This window comes from Ruditapes philippinarum, unplaced genomic scaffold, assembly GCF_026571515.1.
Source record: "Ruditapes philippinarum isolate M1 unplaced genomic scaffold, ASM2657151v2 ctg6624_1_1_1_1, whole genome shotgun sequence".
Taxonomy (NCBI): Eukaryota; Metazoa; Mollusca; class Bivalvia; order Venerida; family Veneridae; genus Ruditapes; species Ruditapes philippinarum.
Genome location: NW_026854778.1, coordinates 27,924 through 40,020, shown reverse-complemented (window position 1 = coordinate 40,020; position 12,097 = coordinate 27,924). Strand labels below are relative to the sequence as shown.

The 12,097-nt window shown below is 36.8% G+C and overlaps 1 protein-coding gene across 1 annotated transcript; it reads left to right on the top strand.

Annotated features, from left to right (window-relative positions):
- The first annotated feature begins 9,837 nt into the window (after positions 1–9,837).
- LOC132741045 (uncharacterized) lies at positions 9,838–11,973 on the top strand. Its single transcript, XM_060729126.1, has 4 exons — positions 9,838–9,907; positions 10,226–10,248; positions 10,966–11,100; positions 11,443–11,973. The coding sequence occupies exons 1-4, from the start codon at positions 9,838–9,840 to the stop codon at positions 11,971–11,973; spliced, it is 759 nt and encodes a 252-aa protein (XP_060585109.1).
- Positions 11,974–12,097: the final 124 nt, after the last annotated feature.

Here is a 12,097-nt window from a genome sequence, read left to right as displayed (position 1 = left end):
AAATGTTATGTTTTTAGGCTTTTAAACCTTAGTGGAGTCTCTTTAGGAACATTTGAAAAAAATACTGGTAACACGAATAACAAACATTTAAAGAGAAAATGTAATTAACTATGGCTTACATTATTTTCATCTGCAATCTTTCGACTTTCTTTTAAAGTTTTACACAATTTATTACATATTCCGTGTATGTTTTATATAACTCGTTAAGTATTTTTTCTTTTGATATAAAATGTTACTTTTTATTAATTTACAATTTTATTTAGACGTTACTATCATGTTAAACACTTTACAAAACAGAGGGCGACAATGCGACCGTGCGATATTGCCATGACGCCAATACGACAATGCGATGACGACAATGCGACAGTGCGATATTGCGATGACGACAATACTACAGTGCGATACCGCAATGGTGACAACGCGATAGTACTATCTCGCACTATCGTGTTGTCACCATCCTATTTTCGCACTGTCGCTTTCGCATTATTACATTGTCGCCATCGCACTATCGCATTGTCGCATTATCGTACTGTCGTCATTGCGTTATCGCACTACCGCCATCGCACTATCGCAATGTCGTCATCGCACTTTCGTACTGTCGTCATCGCACTATCGCACTGTCGCATTAGTAACCGCACTCCAGAGCATGCCAATTGATTGGCTCATTTTTTTTTCTGGGGTTTACTTTTTGTGACATCAGGGAATGTGTTTTAATGTTCCAATGATACAAACGAGAAAGAACATCAAAACATTTGGCACTCTGATTTACACTCGGGGGGGGGGGGGGGGTACGCTCTATCGTACAATTCAGATTATCTGGCGATCGATGGCCGTGAAGTACGCGGGGTAACGGGCTAGCAGTCAAGCGGGCTAACAGTGTGAACTGAGCGGGCTAACAGTCTAGCGGGCTAACAGTGTGAACTGGGCGGACTAGCAGTCTAGCGGGCTGACAGTGTGAACTGGGCGGGCTAGCAGTCCTGCGGTCTAAACACTGTGAACTGGGCAGGCTAGCAGTCTAGAGGTATAGCAGTGTGAACTGGGCGGGCTGGCGCGCCATAAGACTTAACTGATTCAACATGAAAACGTTATGATACATATCCTAGCAGTGTGAAGTGGGCGGGCTAACAGGGTAGCGGGCTAGGAGTGTGAACTGAGCGGGCTGGCGGGCCAGCGGGCCAAACTTTAATACTTAATTGAATGAACATGAAAACGTTATGATACATTTCCTAGCGGTGTGAAGTTGGCGGGCTAACAGTGTAGCGGGTTAGCAGTATGAACTGGGCGGGCTGGCAGGCCAGCGGGTTTAACTCTAAAACTTAACTGATTCAACATAAAACGGTATGATACATATCCTAGCAGTTAGTAGGGGCCTCCGTGGCCGAGTGGTTAAAGTCGCTGACTTGTGATCACAGGTCCCTCACCTCTGTAGGTTCGATCCTCACTCGGGTCGAAATCTTTCATGTGAGGAAGCCATCCAGCTGGCTTACGGAAGGTCGGTGGTTCTATCCAGGTGCCCGCTCGTGCCTGAAATAATGCCCGGAGGGGCACCTGGGGTCTTCCTCCACCAATAAAGCTGGAAAAAAAATCGACGAAAAATCTCGGCGGCACGCTCTAGGATGACCCGACTTGAGTGTACGGTCGCCCATATGGGCTTTCCGGCGGCGACCTTAAATAAACGCATAAAAAAAACTAGCAAGTAGTGTGAAGTGGGCGGCTTAACAGTGTAGCTGGCTAGCAGTGTGAACTGAGCGGGCTGGCGGGCCAGCGGGGTAGCGGTATAAACTTTAATACTTAATTGAATCCACATTTAAACATTTTCTAATACCTGCACTCCAGTTGACACATTTTCTAGCAGTGTGAAGTGGGCGGGCTGACAGTTTAGCGGTCTAGCAGTGTGAACTGGGCGGGCTGGCGGGTCAGCGGGTTTAACTCTAAAACTTAAGTGATTCAACATGAAAACGTTATGATACATTACCTGGCAGTGTGAAGAGGGCGGGCTAACAGTGTAGCGGGCAAGCATTGTGAACTGGGCGGGCTGGCGGGCCAGCCGGCTTAACTGTAAAACTTAACTGATTCAACATGAAAACGTTATGATACATTTCCAAGCAGTGTGAAGTGGGAGGGCTAACAGTGTATCGGCTAGCATTGTGAACTGGACGGGCTGGTGGGCCAGCGGGCTAAACGCTAATACTAAATTGAATAAAACATTAAAACCTTATGATACATTCCCCAGCAGTGTAAGCTCGGCGAGCTAACAGTGAAGCGGTCTAGCGGTACAAATTCAGCGTGCTAGCAGTCTAGTGGTCTAAATTCCATAATTAATTATTTTAACACTAAACCGTTATGATGCATTTGCTAGCAGTGTGAACTCGGCGGGCTAACACTGTTTGATTCATATGGTATACACGGTCCTTGAGAATTGTCACAAATATGTACACTAAATGTTTTAAAATCAGTATTGATATTCAAATGATGTATTATATACAGAAAAAACGACAATCTTAACTGAAACAGAAAAACACACTGCAACATAAGATTTTAGTAGTAGGGCAATCAAATGTGGAACCTCATGTAGTGAAGCAGAACAAAAGCTTGTCCATAAATGTAAGGACATCTAGGAATCTAGCGATTTATTTAGGAGCGGATCTGTGGTCTGGTGGTTAATACATATATATAATCCGGGGGTCTTGAGCTCGACCCCCCGCTCCTCCCTTATATTACCAACAGTCTTTCGGATCGGACTTTAAACCGAGGTCCCGTGTATCGGTGCTTTACACCGGGCACATAAAAGATCCAGGTATGCTTCTGAAATGGGCCATCTTCTGTACTTCCTGCACTATCTTCACAAATCTAATTACGAATGTCAAATTGTGAAAAAACCACAAAGCGACGGCATACCGATACCGACAGATGTACCATCAGAGTTTCCTCACTATATGGGGATTTTACGTGGAATTGGCTGGGCTTAAAGTATAACAGTTTTGGTTTCAGTACTTCATGGAGCAATTGCTGTGATATTAGCCCGCCGAGTTCACACTGCTAGCAAATGCATCATAACGTTTTAGTGTTAAAATAATTTATTATGGAATTTAGACCACTAGACTGCTAGCACGCTGAATTTGTACCGCTAACAAGCTACACTGTTACACTGCTTTATTCAATTAAGTAGTAGCGTTTAGCCCGCTGGCCCGCCAGCCCGTCCAGTTCACAATGCTAGCCCGCTACACTGTTAGCCCGCCCACTTCACACTGCTTGGAAATGTATCATGAGGTTTTAATAGGGATTCAATTAAGTATTTAAGTTTATCCCGCTGGTCCGCCAGCCCGCTCAGTTCACACTGCTAGCCCGTAACACTGTTAGCCCGCCCACTTCACACTGCTAGGAAATGTTTCATAACGTTTTCATGTTGAATCAGTTAAGTTTTACAGTTAAGCCGGCTGGCCCGCCAGCCCGCCCAATTCACAATGCTAGCCCGCTACACTGTCAGCCCGCCCACTTCACAATGCTTGGAAATGTATCATGAGGTTTTAATATGGATTCAATTAAGTATTAAAGTTTTTCCCGCTGGCACGCAAGCCCGCTGCAGTTCACACTGCTTGCCCGCTTACACTGTTAGGCCCGCCCAACTTCACACGCTAGGAATATTTCATAACGTTTTTCAATGTTGATTCAAAAAAGTATTAAAGTTAAGCCCCGCTGGCCCGCCAGCCCCCCGCTCTGTTCAAACTGCTAGCCCGCTACACTGTCAGCCCGCCCACTTCACACTGCTTGGAAATGTATCATGAGGTTTAAATGTGGATTCAATTAAGTTTTTAAAGTTAGCCCGCTGTCCCGCCCAGTCCGCCATTTCACACTGCTAGCCCGCTACACTGTTAGCCCCCCACTTCACAATTGTTAATTAGTCTGCTAGGAAATGTTTATAACGTTTTATGTGATTCAATTAAGTACTAGTATTAAAGTTTAGTCCGCTGGTCCGCCAGCCCGCCCACTTCACACTGCTAGGAAATGTTTCATAACGTTTTATGTTGATTCAATTAAGTATTAAAGTTTAGTCCGCTGGCCCGCCAGCCCGCTCAGTTCATACTGCTATGCCGCTACACTGGTAGCCCGCCCACTTCAACCCGCTAGGAAAGGTATAATAACGTTTTCATGTTGATTCAATTAAGTATTAAAGTTTAGCCGGCTGGCCCGCCAGCCCGCTCAGTTCACACTGCTAGCCCGCTACACTTTTAGCCCGCCCACTTCACACTGCTAGGAAATGTATCATAACGTTTTCATGTTAATTCAATTAAGTATTAAAGTTTAGCCGGCTGGCCCGCCAGCCCGTTCACACTGCTAGCGCGCTGCACTGTCAGCCCGCCCACTTCAAACTGCTTATATGTATCATAACGTTTTCATGTTGAATCAGCTAAGTTTTAGAGTTTATCCCGCTGGCCGGCCAGCCCGCCCAGTTCACACTGCTAGACCGCTAGACTGCTAGCCCGCCCAGTACACACTGTTAGCCCGCTAGACTGCTAGCCCGCTCAGTTCACACTGTTAGCTCGTTGGACTGCTAGCCCGTTACCCCGCGTACTTCACGGCCATTCGCGATCGTGTGTCGATGCTCTTTCTATAACATGTTTAATTTAAAGCACGAGCCTCCAACTTAATGTCCATTTTCATGAAAACTTTAAAAATGTATTTAAAAGTGAAATATGGTGAGGTGAACAAATAAAGTAATTTACATATTGCAATCCGGCACATACAATCCAAGAAAATTACCAAAATGTGGTCAAAATATGTAAAAAAAAGCCCTTACTGCGTTAGTAACGCAGTAGAATTATGGCGACAAAATAATTCGAAATTAGTCTTAAACCGCACATAACATGAAAAATCTAACTTGGATCTTGAATTTTTTCACCTTTCTTAAAATGTTAGTACATTTTGCTCAATATTGATTTTCTTGAGATATTTGGCTCATCTGGAGGCGTGCAGCTTTAATGCTTTTTACCTTTTGAAGTAGCGCTCATTGTGAGATTATCTGTAGTAAAAAGAGCAAAACATGAATAACGTAATCAAAATAGTGTTTAGACTGCCATGCATAGTACTTAATCTTTATGTTTAATAACCTAATGCTATACAACATGAAACATTACGAAATATTACCTACATGTATACCATACACCATGACTGTGTTTAATTATATGTACCTAAATCACGATAGTTATCAAATATGGATATCTATCGTCCGTTAAATAATGTGTCAGCGATATATAACATACTTTACATACTATCAAACAACCCTGTACCTAAAACATGCCTGACTATGATAAAACAAAGACATCAATAGGTCTTTTTTATCAGAAATAGCGATTTTATTTTTCTTCCGCGTCATGAACCTTAACAGCTTAATGCTGATTTTAATACGTAGCGTTATTCCACTTTATCTAAATCATCTCTTGTTTTCTACATTTTGCGTTTTCTTTATAAAAATGTTTTATTCGCTCGTGAATATAACTTTTACAACCGCTGATATTTTAAATCAAACCATTACATAATGATAAATTGCAAATATGTACTCAATCGTCAACAAAATAATTTGTCTGACCTTCTTTTTAAAAAAATGTATCTTAAATTTTCAGCAAATGTGTAGTTAAATAGTATAAAGCTAAATAAATATAAAAAATCAACATTGCAGTATTATGAGAGTTATTAGACTGTATATCTATAACATGTCTTCATAGTATACTTATGTGTCATTACGTGCAAGAAAAATACAAATCATTATTAGTTATGTACAGATATTTTTATCAATCATAGATTGATCTGTGTATTTGTACATAATATTATATAAATGTATTGCTTATCCATATAATGTCCAGTTAGATTTGATTTTGTTTGTTTTTTCTGTTGTTGTTTTTGTTGTTGTTGTTGTTATTATTATTATTGTTGTTGGTGGTGGTGTTTTATTATCACAAATATTATGTCACAGATGTTTATAGTTACCTTTGTGTTCTTACCATTGTTTGTGATTGAGTAACTTATTTCTCCTTTTCAAATTTGTAAGAGTATATACATGTACATAATAGTTTACATGCACATAATTTATATTCAGTGATCAGAAAATGACATTTATATTACTTACCTACGTATATGTTATAGAGAACTTTATATGCATGCAGGTAACACAATAAAGATACATCCAGAAGAATGGGATATTGTCTTGTTACTTTGACGTCAAAAAGCGTAATTTTACAATCAATATAGTAAATATATCTTTTTATTTATCTATGTAAATGTTTGAACTAATGCACAATTTGATGCTTCGTATGCTATTGTTTGGTATTGTATATCTTTTCAGGTTTTTTTTTATTTCAATTTTGTACATAACAAAACTGAATGGAATTTTATTGAAATAATTATTTTTCGGTAGAACTATAATGTCTAGTAAAATTAATATAAAATCTATGTAAGGCATATAACAACTGTAAACTCTGATGTCACTATCTCTTACTTTTGGCCTATATTTTGAAATTTCAAACATATAAAAAGTGTTTTAAAGTAAAAAATGTTTTAAACAAATATAAGTACTGTAACAAAAGTGTACCAACTGTGTAACCCTGATTATTCCGATTGTTACCATTTCTAAGCTAACTAGTTCCGAGTAGGGGATTTTCAAAGATGTTAAGTATGTAACGAATTTCAAATGTATCAGCTAATTGCACCCGATTGTGCCCTGCGTTTTGTTCAATTTCATTCACCTAAAGAGAATAAAACATTTATAAAAATTTAAAAATAAATTAAACAAGAAGCATCTTTAAAAAAGATACTCGGCCGAACTAAAACTGGTTTATTTGCATATCGTATCTTAGGAAACATGGAAAAAGAATCTTAAGAATTATGAGGTTGAGCCTAGTATTGATTTATACGTTTAATGTTTTGAAATATTAAAATCATATCCATATGTTGGCAAATACAAAGTTTTAATCAAAATCTTAAGTCTGAAATAAATCCTTAAAAAGGAATGAAGAAGTAAATAAGAACAACAAATAAACAAAACAAAACAATTCATTTCGTACTCAAAATTTTAGTCTCAGTTCATTTTTACCGTCATGTGATTCTTTTATTTATATTATTGTGAATGTCGTTTTAGCTCAAAGAAAAACGTTTAAGTTATTGAAGTTTGTTCCAATCGAAATTTTAATTGAAAGTTTATAAATTACAACGTTTTTTTGATACGAAATACCCGAAATAACAAGTTTGCAACACCTTTGGAAATAACGAAAGAAGCCTTAAATCCGAGAAAATCCGAGAAAAAGAACGAAAGAGAGCCTTCAGATTCTAAAATACTTTGTCAAACATTTAATGTAAGCAAACCATTCAATCGTTAGCGTTAAATGAATACTTCATAAATAATTTTATATGTTAAATACATGAAAATTATAAACTTTGTATATATCTGATAATGTCTGATAAATTCGTTTTCTTGTGTGCTATTTTCATGCAAATGAGTAAACGGGAAAGTGGACGAAGTTGAAAGTGGTGGTTTCACTAATGTGTGACAAAAATCTATAACTCGATTGCGAAAACAACGTAAAATAATCTGTTTGATACATGGAAATATAGAACTTATAATGTGTAGGAGAAGGCATGGTTAAACAGAACTTTAGGGTGTGAAATCTTAAGTTGTTACTAAGGTTATCCTTGAGTAAAATATTTTAATCCCAGAAATTAAATGAAACCAATACGTTTAATTTAAATAAAAAATTGATAAACTATATATGAGAAGCTGCGTTCCTTATTACGGGACAAGTAATGTTGGTCCTTTCTTTAAACAACTGTCAGTTTTTAAATGACACTATTAATATTGTGACCACCTATAATGGACATAACTTTAAACATGACATATTTACTTTGTATCAAGTCAAAACGTGCTTATTTTATATATACACAGAATCTTAAGAATTATGAGGTTGAGCCTAGTATTGATTTATACGTTTAATGTTTTGAAATATTAAAATCATATCCATATGTTGGCAAATACAAAGTTTTAATCAAAATCTTAAGTCTGAAATAAATCCTTAAAAAGGAATGAAGAAGTAAATAAGAACAACAAATAAACAAAACAAAACAATTCATTTCGTACTCAAAATTTTAGTCTCAGTTCATTTTTACCGTCATGTGATTCTTTTATTTATATTATTGTGAATGTCGTTTTAGCTCAAAGAAAAACGTTTAAGTTATTGAAGTTTGTTCCAATCGAAATTTTAATTGAAAGTTTATAAATTACAACGTTTTGTTGATACGAAATACCCGAAATAACAAGTTTGCAACACCTTTGGAAATAACGAAAGAAGCCTTAAATCCGAGAAAATCCGAGAAAAAGAACGAAAGAGAGCCTTCAGATCTAAAATACTTTGTCAAACATTTAATGTAAGCAAACCATTCAATCGTTAGCGGTTAAATGAATACTTCATAAATAATTTTATATGTTAAATACATGAAAATTATAAACTTTGTATATATCTGATAATGTCTGATAAATTCGTTTTCTTGTGTGCTATTTTCATGCAAATGAGTAAACGGGAAAGTGGACGAAGTTGAAAGTGGTGGTTTTCACTAATGTGTGACAAAATCTATAACTCGATTGCGAAAACAACGTAAAATAATCTGTTTGATACATGGAAATATAGAACTTATAATGTGTAGGAGAAGGCATGGTTAAACAGAACTTTAGGGTGTGAAATCTTAAGTTGTACTAAGGTTATCCTTGAGTAAAATATTTTAATCCCAGAAATTAAATGAAACCAATACGTTTAATTTAAATAAAAAATTGATAAACTATATATGAGAAGCTGCGTTCCTTATTACGGGACAAGTAATGTTGGTCCTTTCTTTAAACAACTGTCAGTTTTTAAATGACACTATTAATATTGTGACCACCTATAATGGACATAACTTTAAACATGACATATTTACTTTGTATCAAGTCAAAACGTGCTTATTTTATATATACACAGAACCTTTGTAGCAATTAAAAAATAATAATAACTGTTATCGTTAATCGATAGCTGTGCGTTATTGGAATTCGATAATTTTCACCGGGATTATTTTGCCTTGCCTACAATATACAGTATCCGGTGCACCGCCTTACTCCTTCCCTTTTTATGTTTCAATTGAATGAGATCAGGTCAGTGTTAAACAGATACGGGAATTTTGTTAAAAATAATTGAAACAGTGCATATTTACATCGTAATTAAACTTGATTTTATAAGATAAAGTATTTATGTGAAACGAGTTTGATTATTTAAATCAGATGAGTTTGCTATTTAGGTGATATTCTTATTTTTATTATAGGGCTTCATTGACTTGATCTTTTTTTATCATATTTCAGTAGAATTTTTTAGACAAGGCATTTACATCCTTACATCCATAATATTTAACGGCACAATTAGAAAGAAATAAGATTAATATTTAATTTGTAATCGCGTGAGTTTGTAATTCAATTATTTTTTTAATTTCACACGGAGCATGGGAAAGACAAAGCGAACAGCAAGGCGGTCTACATGCACCCCTTTAAGTTTACCGTAGGCTTTGGCGACGAAAAGAGCGGGTAGCGCTAGGGTCTTGAATGAATCTGTTGCAATTACGACAGGGACGCAGACTGAAACTAGGCAGCAGAATTCAACGTTTGCATCTGCAGAAGAAACATCAATGGAAAATGGTAATTTTAATTTAGTTGGAGATAGCAGTAGCATTCAAACAACATTGCCTAATGTAGCCACAAGTATGGAAAATTGCAACACTTTTATCAATTTTCAAGTGTACACAATCAGTTGGGGTTTCATGTCAGTAATCATGAGTAATGCATTGAAAAATATTTCAGGCCAGTATGTCGATTTAGCCTTGCTGCTCGAGGCTCAGCCGAGTGAGAATGAAGTTAAAAGCCTAGAGTTTGGTTAATCTGGCCAATTGTTTGTTAAGTCTACACTACCTTCTAAGGCAATAGGCAGTGTTGAAGTATGGTCCGATGCATTTTTGGTTTACGCCTCAATTTTTCTGGAGGCACATCCTCAAAGAACGCAAGAACTGTTTAAATACATAAGCACCATTAGGACGGCATCGAAAAGGCATTTTGGTTTAGGTTGGAAACATTATGACCAACAGTTTAGATTGCGCCTGGCCTCTGATCCAACTGGTATATCTTTCAGCAATATTGACTATGAGATTTGGTTATTATGTATAGGTGCGTCTGCTAGTATGTATGGGGTTAGTGTGCAAAAGGCACAAAAAATGTTTTGATTTCATTATTATTTGTCCAGAAGATTTCTGTTTATTAGGTTTAAAGGACAATGATGGGAATATTTATATAGATAAATTTTTGCCAATGGGGTGCAGAATTTCTTGGCATTATTTGAGAAATTTTCTATATTCTTGCAATGGCTTGTCGAATGTGTTTCACAAAAAAGATACATTAAACCATTATTTGGATGACTTTATTTTGGCTGGAGCGGATAAAACAAACAATTGTAATAATATCATTAGTTCATTTTCATCGGTATGTTATTTGCTGGGTGTTCCTATTGCTGAAGAGAAATAAGTGGGTCCTTGCACAAAGTTGATATTTTTAGGACTTGAGCTTGATTCCTGTGATATGATCATAATTCCATTGCATAAAGTGGATAAGTTGCGAGAAGCTATTAAACAGGTTCTACTGAGAAAGAAAGTTACTCTAAAAAATTTTCAGTCATTAGTAGGAAAAATGTCTTTTTGCAGTCAAGTAATACGTTCAAGTAGGGCATTTTTGCGTAGATGCTACGATGTTATGGCAAATGTTAAACAGCCTTATTATAGGCTTCGAATTTCAGAAGCGGTAAGACTTGATTTAACTGTGTGGCTCACATTTTTGGATTCAAACAATGGTGTCAGTTATATCCCAGATGACATATGGTTACATAGTAGTAATTTGCAGTTATTTACTGATAGTGCAGGGTCCTCAATATTGAGAAAGCTGGCACCAGAGGCAAACCAGGAACCAGTACAGATACCAGATCGTTTTCGTTCAATGATGTTCAATCTGAAGCTGAAAGATTGTTAAACGCTTCGTTTGCGGATAACACTGTTAGTGCTTACAACACGGGGCCTACTTGTTTTGAACGTTTTAGGAACAGTTACAGCATACAGTCAGTTTGGCCACCTACACTGGAGCAAATAGTCATGTTTATCTCTTGGTTATCATTTTAAGAAAGGGCATTTTCAACTGCCTGTTTATATGTTAATGCACTTGGATTTCGTTGCAAGGTTAGCAATGTTTGTGATGTTTCAAGGCATTACATTATTGACAAGCTTTTAGAGGGTTTGAAGAGGTCCGCCCGAGTAAGAGAGTCAAGACTACCAATAACTCAAAATATATTGCAACATATTTTGTCAGTTTTGCCTGTGGTGTGTTCATTTGTATGAAAGTCATTGATTGCAGCAGCTTATTGTCTTGCATTTTTTGCCTTCCTTAGAGTGAGTGAATTGGCTGTATCAAACAAAGACTCAGCTGCAAACGTAATTTCAATATCTGATTTACTGGTAGATAGTAGTGAAGGTTATATCATAGTTACTATTCGGTATTCTAAAACAGATCAGTATGGAAGAGGTTCGGTTTTAAAGATAAAGCGGTCTAATTCTGCTATCTGTGTTGTTAGTAATATGTTAGAGTTCTTGAAAAGGCGCCCACAAGTAGACGGGCCATTATTTTGTCACTTGAATGGTAAACCTTTAACACGATACCAGTTCACTTCTGTTTTGAAGAAATGTTTGAACAATTTAAGGCTTGATTATGGGAAGTTTACATCACATTCTTTTAGAATAGGGGCGGCAACGGCTGCAGCTATGTTAGGTTACGATGTTGAAACAATTAAGCGTGCTGGGCGTTGGCGTTCCGAGGCTTATCGAGTTTATCTTAAAAAAGAGGATGTTCACACATTGCCCTGTTTGGCATCGTAGCAATTTTTTATGAGTGTATATATATAAATATATAAGGTCAATCAATATTTATTCTAACCTGCATGTGCCAATAAATTTTATGCTAACCGGCATGTGCCATTCCTTAGAAATTAATTCAAGCCAA